Source organism: Lactuca sativa, chromosome 1 (genome assembly GCF_002870075.4).
Source record: "Lactuca sativa cultivar Salinas chromosome 1, Lsat_Salinas_v11, whole genome shotgun sequence".
NCBI lineage: Eukaryota > Viridiplantae > Streptophyta > Magnoliopsida > Asterales > Asteraceae > Lactuca > Lactuca sativa.
Window position 1 is genome coordinate 67,524,245 of NC_056623.2, and position 13,575 is coordinate 67,537,819.

At 34.0% G+C, this 13,575-nt stretch overlaps 3 protein-coding genes across 3 annotated transcripts; 2 read left to right on the plus strand and 1 right to left on the minus strand.

Moving 5' to 3' along the window:
• The first annotated feature begins 352 nt into the window (after positions 1-352).
• On the plus strand, positions 353-3,796 carry LOC111915202 (importin subunit alpha-9). Its single transcript, XM_023910873.2, has 11 exons — positions 353-533; positions 949-1,171; positions 1,246-1,399; positions 1,497-1,599; positions 1,702-1,886; positions 2,001-2,080; positions 2,169-2,319; positions 2,683-2,764; positions 2,867-2,925; positions 3,050-3,355; positions 3,447-3,796. Exons 1-11 carry the CDS (start codon positions 482-484, stop codon positions 3,609-3,611), a joined length of 1,560 nt encoding a protein of 519 aa, XP_023766641.1. The 5' UTR covers positions 353-481; the 3' UTR covers positions 3,612-3,796.
• Positions 3,797-5,283: 1,487 nt separating this feature from the next.
• LOC111915201 (DEAD-box ATP-dependent RNA helicase 57) lies at positions 5,284-8,166 on the plus strand. The gene is made up of 12 exons (XM_023910872.2): positions 5,284-5,474; positions 5,626-5,743; positions 5,858-5,973; positions 6,073-6,164; positions 6,246-6,342; positions 6,433-6,513; positions 6,605-6,837; positions 6,932-7,126; positions 7,206-7,296; positions 7,380-7,502; positions 7,569-7,719; positions 7,806-8,166. Exons 1-12 carry the CDS (start codon positions 5,391-5,393, stop codon positions 8,021-8,023), a joined length of 1,599 nt encoding a protein of 532 aa, XP_023766640.1. The 5' UTR covers positions 5,284-5,390; the 3' UTR covers positions 8,024-8,166.
• On the minus strand, positions 7,902-10,614 carry LOC111915200 (pentatricopeptide repeat-containing protein At3g53360, mitochondrial). The gene has a single exon (XM_023910871.3). The coding sequence runs from the start codon at positions 10,435-10,437 to the stop codon at positions 8,140-8,142; it is 2,298 nt and encodes a 765-aa protein (XP_023766639.1). The 5' UTR covers positions 10,438-10,614; the 3' UTR covers positions 7,902-8,139.
• Between the last annotated feature and the right edge of the window lie 2,961 nt (positions 10,615-13,575).

A 13,575-nucleotide genomic window follows, 5' to 3' on the forward strand; every position in this document is an offset into this window, starting at 1 on the left:
TTGGATCCGTCATGTTCAATATACATTAGTATTTGAGAACATTTTAGAAAAGAAAACCAACGTCGAAACTAACATCATTATATTTGTAATATATACAAAAACAGATTTTATATGTATCTTATGTATTTCAAATACCAGCAAAGTAATTAAATAAAAACTTACATTTATATCCATAATGATTAAAAAACTATATAATTCTTAATAATGAAAAAACAAAAGTCTTTGTGTTATTTTCAGTTTAATATTTTACCGTTATTATGATAGTTTATGTTAATTATGACCCAATCATTAAAAAATATTTCAAGATTTCACCCCACTAGCAACACTTGACATTAGGTATACGGTTACCCCTAATTGCTGATTTGAAAGAACAAACCCCACATTGGATCCATCTGTGTCTGATATTCAACATTACTGCAGAGGGTTTTGCTTGAGAACACGTTGAAAAACCTGAACTTGCTCCGTTTTTGGTGTCAAAACAATGGCCGATGAAAACGCAGCGACACCCAAAAGAGACCCCATCAAGAATCCTGGTTTGCTTTCTCTTTCCCTGAACAGTTCACAAGTCAAATTCACGTCTTTCTTCATATTTTTGTTCGAGTTATCTTTAGTCGATTTTCGTTGAGTTATCGCTGTTGAGTATGTTAACTGAACAAATTAAGTAGACTATAGCTTCATGCGCTCTTTTTTCGAATGATAAAACAACTCTATATTGCTGTTTCACATTCGACCCCTTATATTTCCTCGATTGACATCTACTCTGCACTGATATCGATTTCATTTGGGTTTTAGGGGAAGTGAATTTGGATGATAACCCTAAAATTAATAGCTTGATTTGAACAATCAACTGACCAATCCACCAATTCTAGACTCCTATATGTAGATTAACTATTCGTTTTAATTACCCGATAGCTTATTCTAGACAGAAATGTTATTTCATCATTGTAGTTGGGAACACTGCTGCACAAAAGAGAAAACAAAATGCAGTTTCAGTTGGTAAAGAAAGAAGAGAAGCTTTATTCAGAACCAAACGACTATGTAGAGCAGGAGTTAGCACCGATACAGATGTCCCCATTGATGATAATGAGATGATGATAGAAGAAGAACAATCAATTCTAGAGTCTCAAACAACTTCAGCTGTCCAAGAATTAAACCTTGCAGTCACCTTCCAGTAAGTTATCCCCTTTCCACAATCCTCAATTTCACCACATCAAATACCCCTTCATTCTCTTTGATAATCCTTAGGGGAAAAGGTGCAGTTCAAAAGAAAGTAAATGCTCTTCGCGAGTTAAGACGTTTATTGTCTAAATCCGAATTTCCTCCTGTTGAAACTGCTATAAAATCTGGAGCTATACCTTTACTTGCACAATGTCTTTCGTTTGGATCCCATGATGAACAGGTAATAAACAATAATAATAATAATAGTAATGACTTTCTTTCTTTTTAGCATACCCTTTTTAATATGTTTTAATTTTCATTCTGGATCCATAATACAGTTGCTTGAAGCAGCTTGGTGTCTTACAAACATAGCTGCTGGAAAACCTGAAGAAACAAGAGCTTTATTGCCTGCATTACCTTTACTCATTGCTCATATTGGAGGTTAGTGGTAACTGATAAGTACTTAGTTTCTATTCTTTCTTGTTTTTTTTTTTTCTCATATCACTCCAATGGCATAATTGTAATTTTGTAATTGTTATCCAGAAAAGAGTTCAGTCCCTGTTGCAGAGCAGTGTGCATGGGCATTAGGAAATGTTGCAGGAGAAGGTGAAGAACTGAGACAAATTCTGATTTCTCAAGGGGCATTACTTCCTCTTGCAAAAATGATGTTGCCAAATAAAGGTTCAACAGTTAGAACTGCTGCTTGGGCATTATCAAATCTTATCAAGGTATGTGTACTTCCACGTCAGCAATATATATTACACGTGTATGTCCTACATGGACAATGACATTTGCTATTTTTTTCCAATTTCTCCTTTGATGAGTTATGTTTGTGGATGTAGGGACCAGACCCAAAGGCTGCAACAGAACTCATAAAAGTTGATGGTGTAGTTGAAGCTATACTAAGACACTTGAGGAAATCGTAAGTTTTTTACACCATATCTCATATATTTTGCAATATGAAGCTGTTTTAACTTTTAATTTATTCCCTTATTATTTATTATCTTTAGTGACGATGAATTAGCGACAGAAATAGCATGGGTTGTGGTGTATCTTTCGGCTCTTTCAACCGTTGCTACTTCCATACTTGTGAAGACTGATCTTCTTCAATTACTTGTTGAAAGATTGGCCTCTTCAAATAGCTTGCAATTGCTCATTCCGGTAACAACTTAGATATGATTTGCTATTTAAATTTAGAGTAAATTACATTTTTGGTCCCCGAGTAAAACTGATTTTTTCAATTTTGGTCACAAAAAGTTTTCCCTTGCTATTTTGGTCCTTATTTGAGGTTTTCGTAATGTTTTTTTGTCGTTGTTCCAAGTAAAATGACTATATTTTTGGGGCCAAAATTGCAAAAATTCACTATACATTCATAGTAGGTACCAAAAATAGTTATTTTACTTGGAACATGGACCCAAAACGCTACAAGAACCTCAAAAGAGACTAAAATTGCAAAAATCGGCTATAGTCAGGGACCAAAAGTGTAAATTACTCTCGAATTTATAAAGTGATATACACATGTAGGTGCTACGGAGTTTAGGTAATCTCATAGCAGGCGATGCTTACACAACTAATGCCATTCTTGTTCCTGGACATCAAATCACAGGCTAGTTTTATTTATTTATTTATTTATTTTTCTTTTATTTTCTCAATTTAGTCCTTCTTTCTGTATTAAGTTGAATGAAACAACATTTTATAAAATTTGCAGATAATATCATACAGGCATTAAGCAAGTGTCTAAATAGTGAGCACCGTGTCTTAAAGAAGGTATACTCTCTCTCTCTCTCTCTCTCTCAATATATATATATATATATATATATATATATATATATATATATATATATATATATATATATATATATATATGTATATATAAGTTTAACATTTGTAGGAAGCTGCATGGGTGTTATCAAATATAGCAGCGGGTTCAGTGGGTCACAAGCAATTGATATATAAAAGTGAAGCAGTGGCATTATTAGTACAGCTTTTGTTAACAGCGCCATTTGATATTAAAAAGGAAGTGGCGTATGTTGTGGGTAACCTTTGTGTTGCACCAGCGGAAGGTTCCGGAAGGTCAACTTTGATATTTGACCACTTGGTTTCATTTGTTAGAAGTGGATGTGTTCGTGGTTTTATTGATTTGGTTAGATCTGCTGATATTGAAGCTGCAAGACTCGGTCTTCAATTCCTAGAGCTGGTAACTTTTGATATTTGTGTGTTTTTATATCTTTTTTACTTTAACCTTTTTAAACTGTCATAAAATTATAGTGGTTTAACTTTTTTTTTAGGTGTTAAGAGGGATGCCAAATGGTGAGGGACAAAAGTTGGTGGAAAGAGAGGATGGGATTGATGCCATGGAAAGGTTTCAGTTTCATGAAAATGAAGATCTTCGAAATATGGCTAACCAGTTAGTTGACAAGTATTTTGGGGAGGATTATGGGGTTGATGAATAATAGGAAATTTGTTTGTGATGCTCCTTAAATTGATCATGTAACATTAAGGTTTGATATGGGTTAAGTGTTGAATGTTGAATATATGTATGTTGTCAATGGCAGTGATGATTTTGTGTTGATGTCATGTAGGCTGATGAATATTAGAAATTGGAAGGAGGAACTTGCTAAAAAGGGTTTTGACATTATAGTCCTTTGTTCCTTATTTATGTTTAATTATTGTATAAAAAACTAGCAAAGTATTGCGAGATAGCTTTATAAAGAAGAAAATGTACTAAATAGTAATCATAGTTGTTAATATCCCGATTTTGATCTTAAGATCTTACGATTTTAGGATCTTACAAAGGAAAAATGATCTCGATCATATATAATGACTGATCCTTAGAATCTATACTAGGATCTTAGGATCTCGATTAGGATTTTAAGATCGTAGTTCGATCTCACATCTCTAGTCACTATTTTATTGTCAAGTCTTTATTGTTATACACCCTATAATTTGTCATTTCTACTAAATAAATCTCATGCTTAATTAAAAATTGGCTATTCACCTTAAAATCAAGCCTTTAAAATTCGTCAATTCAACTCAATATCAAGCATAATATATCACAATGTTTATAGATCATCACAACTTCATTCATTATTTTCAATTTGAGTAAATTATTGAAATCGTCCCTATGGTTGGTCAAAATTACACATTTGGTTCCTAACTTTTTTTTTTGCACTCGGATCGTCCCTATGGTTTGATTTTGTTGCGTTTTTTGTCCCTTACATACATAAAGTTAGGGACCAAACGTGCAATTTTGACCAAACCATATGGACGAAAAATGCAAAAAAATCAAACCATATGGACGATCTGAATGCAAAAAAAAAAAAAGTTAGAGACCAAACATGTAATTTTGACCAAACCATAGGGACGATTTCAATAATTTAGTTGTATAGATGATCATGATTTTTTTTTAGTTGTTGTGATTCGGAATTATGGTTGCTGCATTACAAATTAAAGTTTATACCATCATTAAAGTATTAATTGACATCAAGTTGTAATAGATATTTCACAAACAAGACATTGTGAGCACATTTCAGGACTAATTTATTTTGATAGAAACTTTTGTTTTCAATTCAATCTTATGATCATGATCTTATAAAACATGAAACAATCATAGATATCCCAATTTTGACTTTACCAATTTACTATATATGTTATACAATTTGAAAGAAATTACAAAAAAATTAATAAAAGTATTTTGGTCATTTAACTTAGTTTGTATTCAAATTCTTTTGAAGGTTAAAAAAAATGTGCATTTTGTTTCGCTAAATTTCTTGTCGGAAAATTCTAATTTTTTTTAATAGATTTTAATTTACTCTTATAAAACAATTAATCAATTATAAAGCAATGACATGTGGAATCACATATTTTTTCTCTTAATTTTTTTTCTTGATTTTGACATTTATCTTGATCTAATTAATAGGAAAATTAGCAAGAACAAAAAAACAAGAGAATATTTGATTTCTCGATCTTAAAACATCATAAGGACCAAAAAGATGAGAATAAAATAACAAAGAACATTAATTGGAATAATCTACTTATAAGGGTATATATTGCTAATAGCATATAGTTTAGGGCTATAGATGCAATAAAAAAAGTTAAAACCTATTTTCTGGTTTCTCAAACAGAGGTTTATGGTTTGTTGTCCTATAAACCCTAATTTTGTGCCGGTTCAAGGGAAATTGTTGATCGTGGCGTGGGGAAATTGATTAAGTGAAATTTCTTAGGGTTTACGAATGACGGATAAGGATTCTTCTTTTCTTTTCTCCGGAATCACATTCAACCGGAAGAGATTCTCCAGTGATTTTGCTCGGTTCAAGGTAAAATAGTTCATACCTAAGTTCTAGAGCTACTTTATCGTCATAAGAAATGCTCAAGTTGTCGATATCAAATTCAAGTTCCTAGTTAGTTTGATTAATTGAATTGCTTTTGGCACATATCTGATTGTTGTTTCATCATGTTCCTGTTCAGGAAAAGAAGGAAATCAATGATTCCGAAGAGACGTTGCCTGAAAACAAAAGTCCCGAGGTGGAGGTGGAGGTGGCAGCAAAGCCTGCTAAAAAGAGGAAGAGGAAGTCAACCGTTTCAGGTAATTCTAGAATATGGGTTTAGTTATATACAAGTACACCTGAATGCATATAGAGATTTTCCAAGCTTCTTTATGTTCTTACTTTGATAGTTTGATTTGGTGCATTGATTTTAGACCCTGTAGAAGGATTTAATGTCTTCAAGAGCTCAAAAACAGAGCCAGTACTCGAAGAGAATGAAGAATCTGAAAATGCATCTGAAGGAAAGAAGGAACTATATAGACAAATGGAGGTTCTTTCCTTCTCTGATCATCTTATTCTATATGATCTGAGACAATTATATAAACATCTGATACAAACTTATTCCTTTTGTAAACTCTTTAAAACTCAGAGGGATGCAATTTTCCGTAAGCAGCATAACATTCATACATCTGGAAGTAACATCCCATCACCTCTTCATGATTTTTCAGAGTTGAGATCAAGGTACTTTCATATCCAATTATCCATTTCTACTATTTACTTATTTATAGAACGAAAATTTCACTTTAATTATGTTGTTCACAGGTATAAATGCAAACCATATATCTTGCGAAATTTAGCAGAACTTGGAATCAAAGAACCAACACCAATTCAAATGCAAGCCATTCCATTACTCCTATCTGTATGATCTTTTTTTTTATAACACTAAGTTATTATAATAACTTTTTATATTTTAACATTTATTCTGAAGCTTCTTTTAACTTTTTATCAGGGTAGGGAATGTTTTGCATGTGCTCCAACTGGTTCAGGAAAAACATTAGCATTTGTTTGCCCTATGCTTATGAAACTAAAGGTACTTAAGTATTTCAATTCATTTGATATTTATTGTAAACACTAAACATTTGAAACAATTGTTTCACTGACATTTTTTTTTATTTTGCTAGCATGCATCAAAAGATGGTGTTCGTGCTGTTATACTTTTGCCTACAAGAGAACTAGCCTCTCAAACAGCAAGAGAATGTAAAAAATTAGCAAAAGGAAAGAAATTTTACATAAGGTTAATGACAAAACAGCTTGCTAACACTGGTGAATTCTCAAAACTTCCTTGTGACATACTCATATCTACACCACTTCGCTTAAAATCCGCAGTCAACAAAAGGAAGCTTGACTTATCCAGGTTAGTTTTGTCACTTTTAGTTTTACAGAAGGGTAATCTTGTCATTTTTCATAAGATAAAGAGAATGTTGAATATTGTTTTTTGGTTTTTTCAGGGTTGAGTACCTTGTTTTGGATGAATCTGATAAGCTATTTGACCTTGGTTTACTTAAACCAGTTGATGCAATTGTGAAAGCATGTTCAAATCCTTCAATTATTCGTTCATTATTTAGTGCTACTTTACCAGATACAGTTGAAGAACTTGCACGTACAATAATGCATGATGCTGTTCGTGTAATTATTGGAAGAAAGTAATATTTTATTTTTTACTTCCATTTATTTACCAATATAGGCAATGTATGTATACTTACATTTATTTACCCATAATAGGAACTCTGCTTCTGAATCAATTAAGCAAAAATTGGTATTTGTTGGGAGTGAAGAAGGAAAACTTATGGCTCTTCGTCAAACCTTTGAAGAGGTACAAATAATTAAATAATCATTTGATTTATGATTAATGAAATATTGATTTTGATTTTTTGAAATATTACTGTTTCTTTACAGAGCTTGAATCCACCGGTATTGGTTTTTGTGCAAAACAAGGAACGGGCGAAGGATCTTTATAAAGAATTGAGATTTGATGATGTTAGAGTGGATGTTATACATTCTGATCTGTCTCAAGAACAGGTAAATTTTTAATTCCAAAAATGCAAAACATTAGAAATTGTCCCTGATTTTTATTTTTTGATTCAGAGAGAGAATGCGATTGATAATTTCAGAGCTGGGAAGACATGGGTGTTGATTGCGACTGATGTGATTGCACGTGGGATGGATTTCAAAGGGGTCAACTGTGTGGTCAACTATGATTTTCCGGATTCCTCTTCAGCCTACATTCATAGGATTGGTATGTGATTTTATTATTTTTCTAAATGTTTTTTTTTTGAAATTTAGATTTTGTTATTATTATTTTTAATTTTGTTATTTTATTAGGTCGGTCTGGGAGAGCGGGTAGGAGTGGGGAAGCGGTTACATTTTATACGGAAGCAGACATACGATACTTGAAAAACATCGCGAACGTGATGAAAGCAAGTGGTTGTGAAGTCCCGGAATGGATATTGTCTTTACCCAAGCTTAAGTGGAAGAAACATAGACCAAAAAGAGAGTTTTTGTCCACAAAACCACATGATGAAGAAGAAGAAGAAGAATAAGTTATAATTAAGCATATGTGTTACTTTTATGCATCCCCCACCCCCTCTAAGAATTTGTTTGTAATATTTCAAACACAAAACCCAATTTTGGTTGTAATAGGACACATGATTGGATTTTATGCATTCATTAGTTTCTCCCTCAAGTCTATTCCAACTTGCTCAATTTCATTCCCCCCTACCTTATCAAATGAACTCATATGTAACCACAATTCCTCTAAAACTCCGTATATTTTATCCCTTTCGTTATGCAAAACATCTTCTGCACAAAACACATGCACTAGTCCCTCAATTTCAATCCAACTTTGCCCCGGAACTTTACCTACACTCCTCTCTTTCATCAACCTTCTCAACTCACCAACCTCTTTCCACTTCCCTACACCCGCATATATCCCACAAAGCAACACATAACCCGTATAATTCCCCGGATCAATCTTCAATATCTTCTCCACAACCCTTTCACCAATCTCAACATTATTACGCGTCTTACACGCAGCCAACACAGTCTTCCACATCACAACATCCGGATCATATGACATTTGGTCGATAAACGCTTCCGCTTCTTTTATCAATCCACCTCGAGCAAGCAAATCAACCACACACGCGTAATGTTCTCGAGTTGGCATGATCCCGTGTTTTGTTTCCATGGAATTGAATAACTCCAATCCTTCTTTTATCAATCCCACATGGCTACAAGCGGTTAAAACACCAATAAAAGTTACACCATTCGGGTCGACCCGTGAATCTCTCATTCGTTTAAAGAGATCAAGAGCTTCTTTCCCATATCCGAATTGAGCATACCCAAGAATCAAACTACTCCATGAGAAAACATCAGGATTACACATGTAATCAAAGAGTTTTCGACCGTTTAAAAGGGACCCACATTTCATGTACATGTCGATTAATCCATTTGTCATGCATATATCGACCTCAAAACCAGTTTTGATTATAAAGCAATGAACTTGTTCCCCTGTTTTTAAAGATGTGAGTTCCCGACAACCCACGAGTAATGAAGCAAAAGTAACATGATCGGGCTTATTGTTAGACAAAACCAATAATCGAAAAAGTTTGAAAACTTTTTCTGATTGTTTATTCTGAATGCAAATGGTAAGTATAGTGTTCCAAGATACCAAATCTTTGTTGTTTTCAAGATCATTAAAGATTTGAAAAGCATTATCAAGATCTGAACACTTTGCATACATTAAAAGTAAAGTATTACATACAGAAATGTGTATGTCTAAACCTGTTTTAGTCGCGTAGGAGTGCAATTGTTTACCTTGATGTAGAGTTGATGGGGTTGTGAAAGCACAAAGTAGAGACCTAAGAGTAATGTCATCAGGTTTGAATCCTGTGTTTCTCATCTTTGAGAAATAGAATACGGCTTCATTTACATATCCAGAATAAGCAAATCCAGCTATAATTGTGTTCCATGAAACAACATCGGGATTCTCAATCTGACAAAATGCAGTTTCTGCAGAATTCAAGAATCCAAATCTTGCATACATGTCACTAAGTGAACACCCAACAAAAGTGTCTTTTTGGAGCATGTGTTTTATACTCATTGCGTGTATTTGCTTTCCGTATTCTGGGCGTAGAAGGTTGCCACATGCACTGAGAATACTACCAAAAATGAACTCGTTTGGGTTGTATGTTCCATAGCTGAACATTTTCTTGAAACAGGCTAAAGATTCTTGTTCAGAACCAAGCTGAGAAAAGCCAGAAATCATAGAGCTCCATGATATTAAATCTTTTGTCCTTATACTGGAAAACACAAGTGAAGCCTCGGAAATTTTGCCAAAGTTTGAATACATTGTGATTAAAGCGTTTTGGGCTATGAGGTGAGAGCCTGATGATAACTTAATGACATTTGCATGCAGTTGTCTTCCTAACTCGATGCTATTCATACCTGATGAAGCTCTTATTATGCTTCCAAATGTAAACTGATCAGGCATAATGCCTGACAACCGCATTTCACAATACATCTTAATTGCTTTGTTTCCTTGTCCGGTTTGTGAGTACCCAGCAATCATTGAAGTCCAAGAGACTACATTTCTCTCAGGCATTTTGTCGAACACCTTGCGAGCATCCTCTAATGATCCGCATTTTCCATACATGTTGAGAATGTGATTGCAGAGAATCATATCTGGATGATAATTCGATGCTAGAATATGTTCATGAACTCTTCTACCTTCTTCAAGCGATCTCAAAGACGAGCATGCAGAAAAAAGATGGGCGTAGGTGCTGGGCTTTACTTGAAAGTTGGTTCTTTCACGTAAAAAATCAAACCCCTCCAATGCAGCTTTGAAAAGCTTTTGTTTGCACAACGAACTAATGTAGTCATTGCTTGACTGATCTGTTCTGAAGTTGGCAAGAACAGTTGGTCTGCAAGCACGATTAGCGAGCGTTGCCATGGACATGATATGCTATGATCCAATTTGAAAGCGAAGAGTCGATAGCAAAGCTTGAACTGATAAATTGTTGAGCGATGTGGAATCAAAATCAATATATGGCGTTCTCAATTGCAATGGCGGGGTCAATCGACTCCACGGCCATGTCAACATCTTTCGCATATCAACATCTTGGGGACAAATCAAGTAACATTCAAAAACTATTACTATATTTATGTCATTAAAATATTTTTTTTAACGATCTATAAACTTTCCAAGATATTCACTGTTTTTTATTTATCTTATTTTTTATCTATAAATCTGTAATTTTTATCTATAAATTATGATTATTTTTGCTATTCATTTAGCTTCCTCACATGTCCTTTAAATCCTAAATTACATTTTACTCCACTAAAAAAAATTAAACTACCCTTAGAGGAACACATTTTTATGGAAGGTCAAACATTCTTGAGAACACTATCATTATTAATCATCTTCCTATACTTTAAGTCTGGAACAAGGATAAGGAGGTAAACTTATCACTTTTTATTGGTACATCATTTTTTTTTCTTACTTTTCTTTTCATCAACTAAAACCCAAGAAATTGATGGGAAACTTCCATCATTATTTTGTTTTTTTAAATAAATTTATTTATTTTTTATGATTTAATTTTTAAATTAAAAACAACCAAAAATTTTAATTAAAAAGAAAATGCAATTCATTAGTTAAAATAAAAATTACAATAAACCTAAAATTTAAAAATGTTGAAAATTAAAAAAAAAAAAAAAAAAAAAAAAAAAAAACACACAAAAAAAAATATCAAACAACCCAACAACAACCTACGGAAAATATGTTTTCATAATTTTTTTCCCTCTTCTTCATCACGAGCTCGAGAGTCGGTCCCAAGAGATGGTCGGTGTTTTCTATCAACAACTTCATATCCTCCATTTTTTGTTTCTCCATCCGTTCCTTCTTCCTTGCTTCTTCTTTTTCTTTGTCAAACGCCAAACGTTCATAGAAATTAAGATTATATCGATCAAACGATGCTGTTATTTTCCGCATTTCATTAAGGTCCATGTTGAAATCTGATGCACCCGAAGAAGTCCCTTTTCCCTTCCTCTTTGCTTTGTCCTTACCCATCGGTCGGAAAAAAATTTCTAGCTCGAGTTTGTCGTCCTGATTTAAATCTAGACCGACCCGAGCATCAGAGGAAGTTGTGTAACCACTAGAGCCCGTTTTCGTTCGCTTTGATTGTTGGACTCCAAAAATAAAATCTTGCTCGTATTTTTTCCACCTAGGACATCGAACCAACAATTGTGTCACTTGAATGGTTTTCCGACTTCCTCAAGGTAAAATTGTAAAACTTCTTGAAGTATTTGTCCGTCGCCTTGGCCGCTTTTTCGTTGGGTTTTTAGGTTGTTGTACAACCGTTTTATTTTTGAAACCCCCTTTGCTATTTCTCGAAACTTCGAAATCAGTTGGTGTTTCGTATGGTAGTTGTCACCTTTTTCTAACTCCTTCCAAAACCGTTCTAAAATGCGTAACCAAAAATGCTCTTCTGGTTGTGCATGTCCATGAATCGAATCCTCATAAATGTCGGCCTAAGCTTTTACCAAAACTAGCTCTTCTTTTTGAAGTCATGTTGTCGGCTTTTGTCTTCCCGGTTGTGCGACACTCTCGAGCGCTTGTTTTTTCCCTTTACGTCGTTGTGAGGGTGGTATGGGTTGAGTTTCGGGAACCATCTCTTCTTCTTCCGAATCATCCAACTCATCGGCAAGTTGGAATTGTTGTTGGGTTTGGGTTTGGGTTTTGAGGTTGATTTGGCGAATGTTGATCGGGAAAAACAACAAAGTTTGAAAACATTTGCGGAGTAACATTTGGAACTTGGACCAGGTAATATTGTCTAACATTTTGGTATTAAAATTGTAGTGGATATTGAATGGGAGCATTGAGTTGGGGACGATAAACTCCTTGTAATGATGAATCGATAGCAAAAATGTTTCCAGTAGGGGTGTTTAAACTCGAAACATGAGTTTTTTTTTCCTTCGATCGAAATTCGGGGTTTGATTGTCGGGATTCTTTTTTTTTAAGAAAATAGAGGTTGTAGAAGGTTTGTTTGAATGTTGATTGAAGGTAAATAGTTATGAGTATTTATAGATGTTTTAAAGGGTAAAAAAAATGATTTTTAGTGCATATAGCTGTTGGTAAAAAATTACCGTTAAAAAAGGGATAGTTCAAAAAAAAACAAATTTCCACCAATTGACGAGGGAGAGAGAACGCGGCAAGGGGTTCCCGCGCCACCCATTCCCGCATCGACGGTGCGGTGTTCCGTCGAGCGGGAAGTTTCTCGCTGCCCTTTCCCGCTTCCATTCCATACAGCCAAATAAAAGAGTATTTGTAGACCACATGGCATTTCCTCGTTGCATCCTCAATTCATTTTTCCAAATAAAATTCTCAAAATACCCCCTAAACTCTATCTTCTCATATGTTTATTCCCAAAATCATGCCTTTATGAGACTATGACCTTTGATTTCGCATTTTAGTTTTGGAAACCAATTTAAAATATTCCCAAGTCCTTCATATGATGAAAACTTCGATTTCTCTCTACCTTTCTTCTGAAATCAATGATAGCTTTACAATGAGAACGAGGAATTTAATTTCATTTTGAAATCATGTTTTTTCTACAAGGCTGAAGCTTTATAACCTTAATAGCAGGTTTTCTAGATTTTTTTTTTAACAAAGATGGAGGTTTTCTATATTTTTTCTTAACAAAGATGGTGATGTCTAGGATTATTATGCTCTTCCTATGGATTTAAATTTCTTCTTCTTCTATTGTTTAGTTCTTGACGAGTCTAACTTGGAATATTTGTTCAAACCCTCAAATACAAAGAACTTATCACCAATCTATTTCAAAAATATCCTAAGTTTGATTATTTGGTTTGTCAATCACCATCGATTACGGATTAAATTGAGATTTTGGTGCGGTCTCTGGGTTGTCAATCGCCACCACCACTAGTTTACCGTCACCGTCTATTTCCCTTTATCTTTATGGACTAATGTTATTAACTAAATGCATAGAAGAACCAAATTTTGAATACCCCAAACAAACCAAATTGGTACTCTCCCAATTTTATGATGCATAAAAGGAAGGAGCACTCTCATTTGTAA

Bases quoted from the DNA above. Each gene is read 5' to 3' on its own strand.
- LOC111915200 (XM_023910871.3), bottom strand. From the start codon at position 10,437: ATGTCCATGGCAACGCTCGCTAATCGTGCTTGCAGACCAACTGTTCTT.
- LOC111915202 (XM_023910873.2), top strand. From the start codon at position 482: ATGGCCGATGAAAACGCAGCGACACCCAAAAGAGACCCCATCAAGAAT. The intron at 534-948 runs GTTTGCTTTCTC...TCATCATTGTAG, and splicing joins AGACCCCATCAAGAATCCTG to TTGGGAACACTGCTGCACAA. The intron at 1,400-1,496 runs GTAATAAACAAT...TCCATAATACAG, and splicing joins TTGGATCCCATGATGAACAG to TTGCTTGAAGCAGCTTGGTG.
- LOC111915201 (XM_023910872.2), top strand. From the start codon at position 5,391: ATGACGGATAAGGATTCTTCTTTTCTTTTCTCCGGAATCACATTCAAC. The intron at 6,343-6,432 runs GTATGATCTTTT...ACTTTTTATCAG, and splicing joins CCATTCCATTACTCCTATCT to GGTAGGGAATGTTTTGCATG. The intron at 7,503-7,568 runs GTAAATTTTTAA...TTTTTGATTCAG, and splicing joins CTGATCTGTCTCAAGAACAG to AGAGAGAATGCGATTGATAA.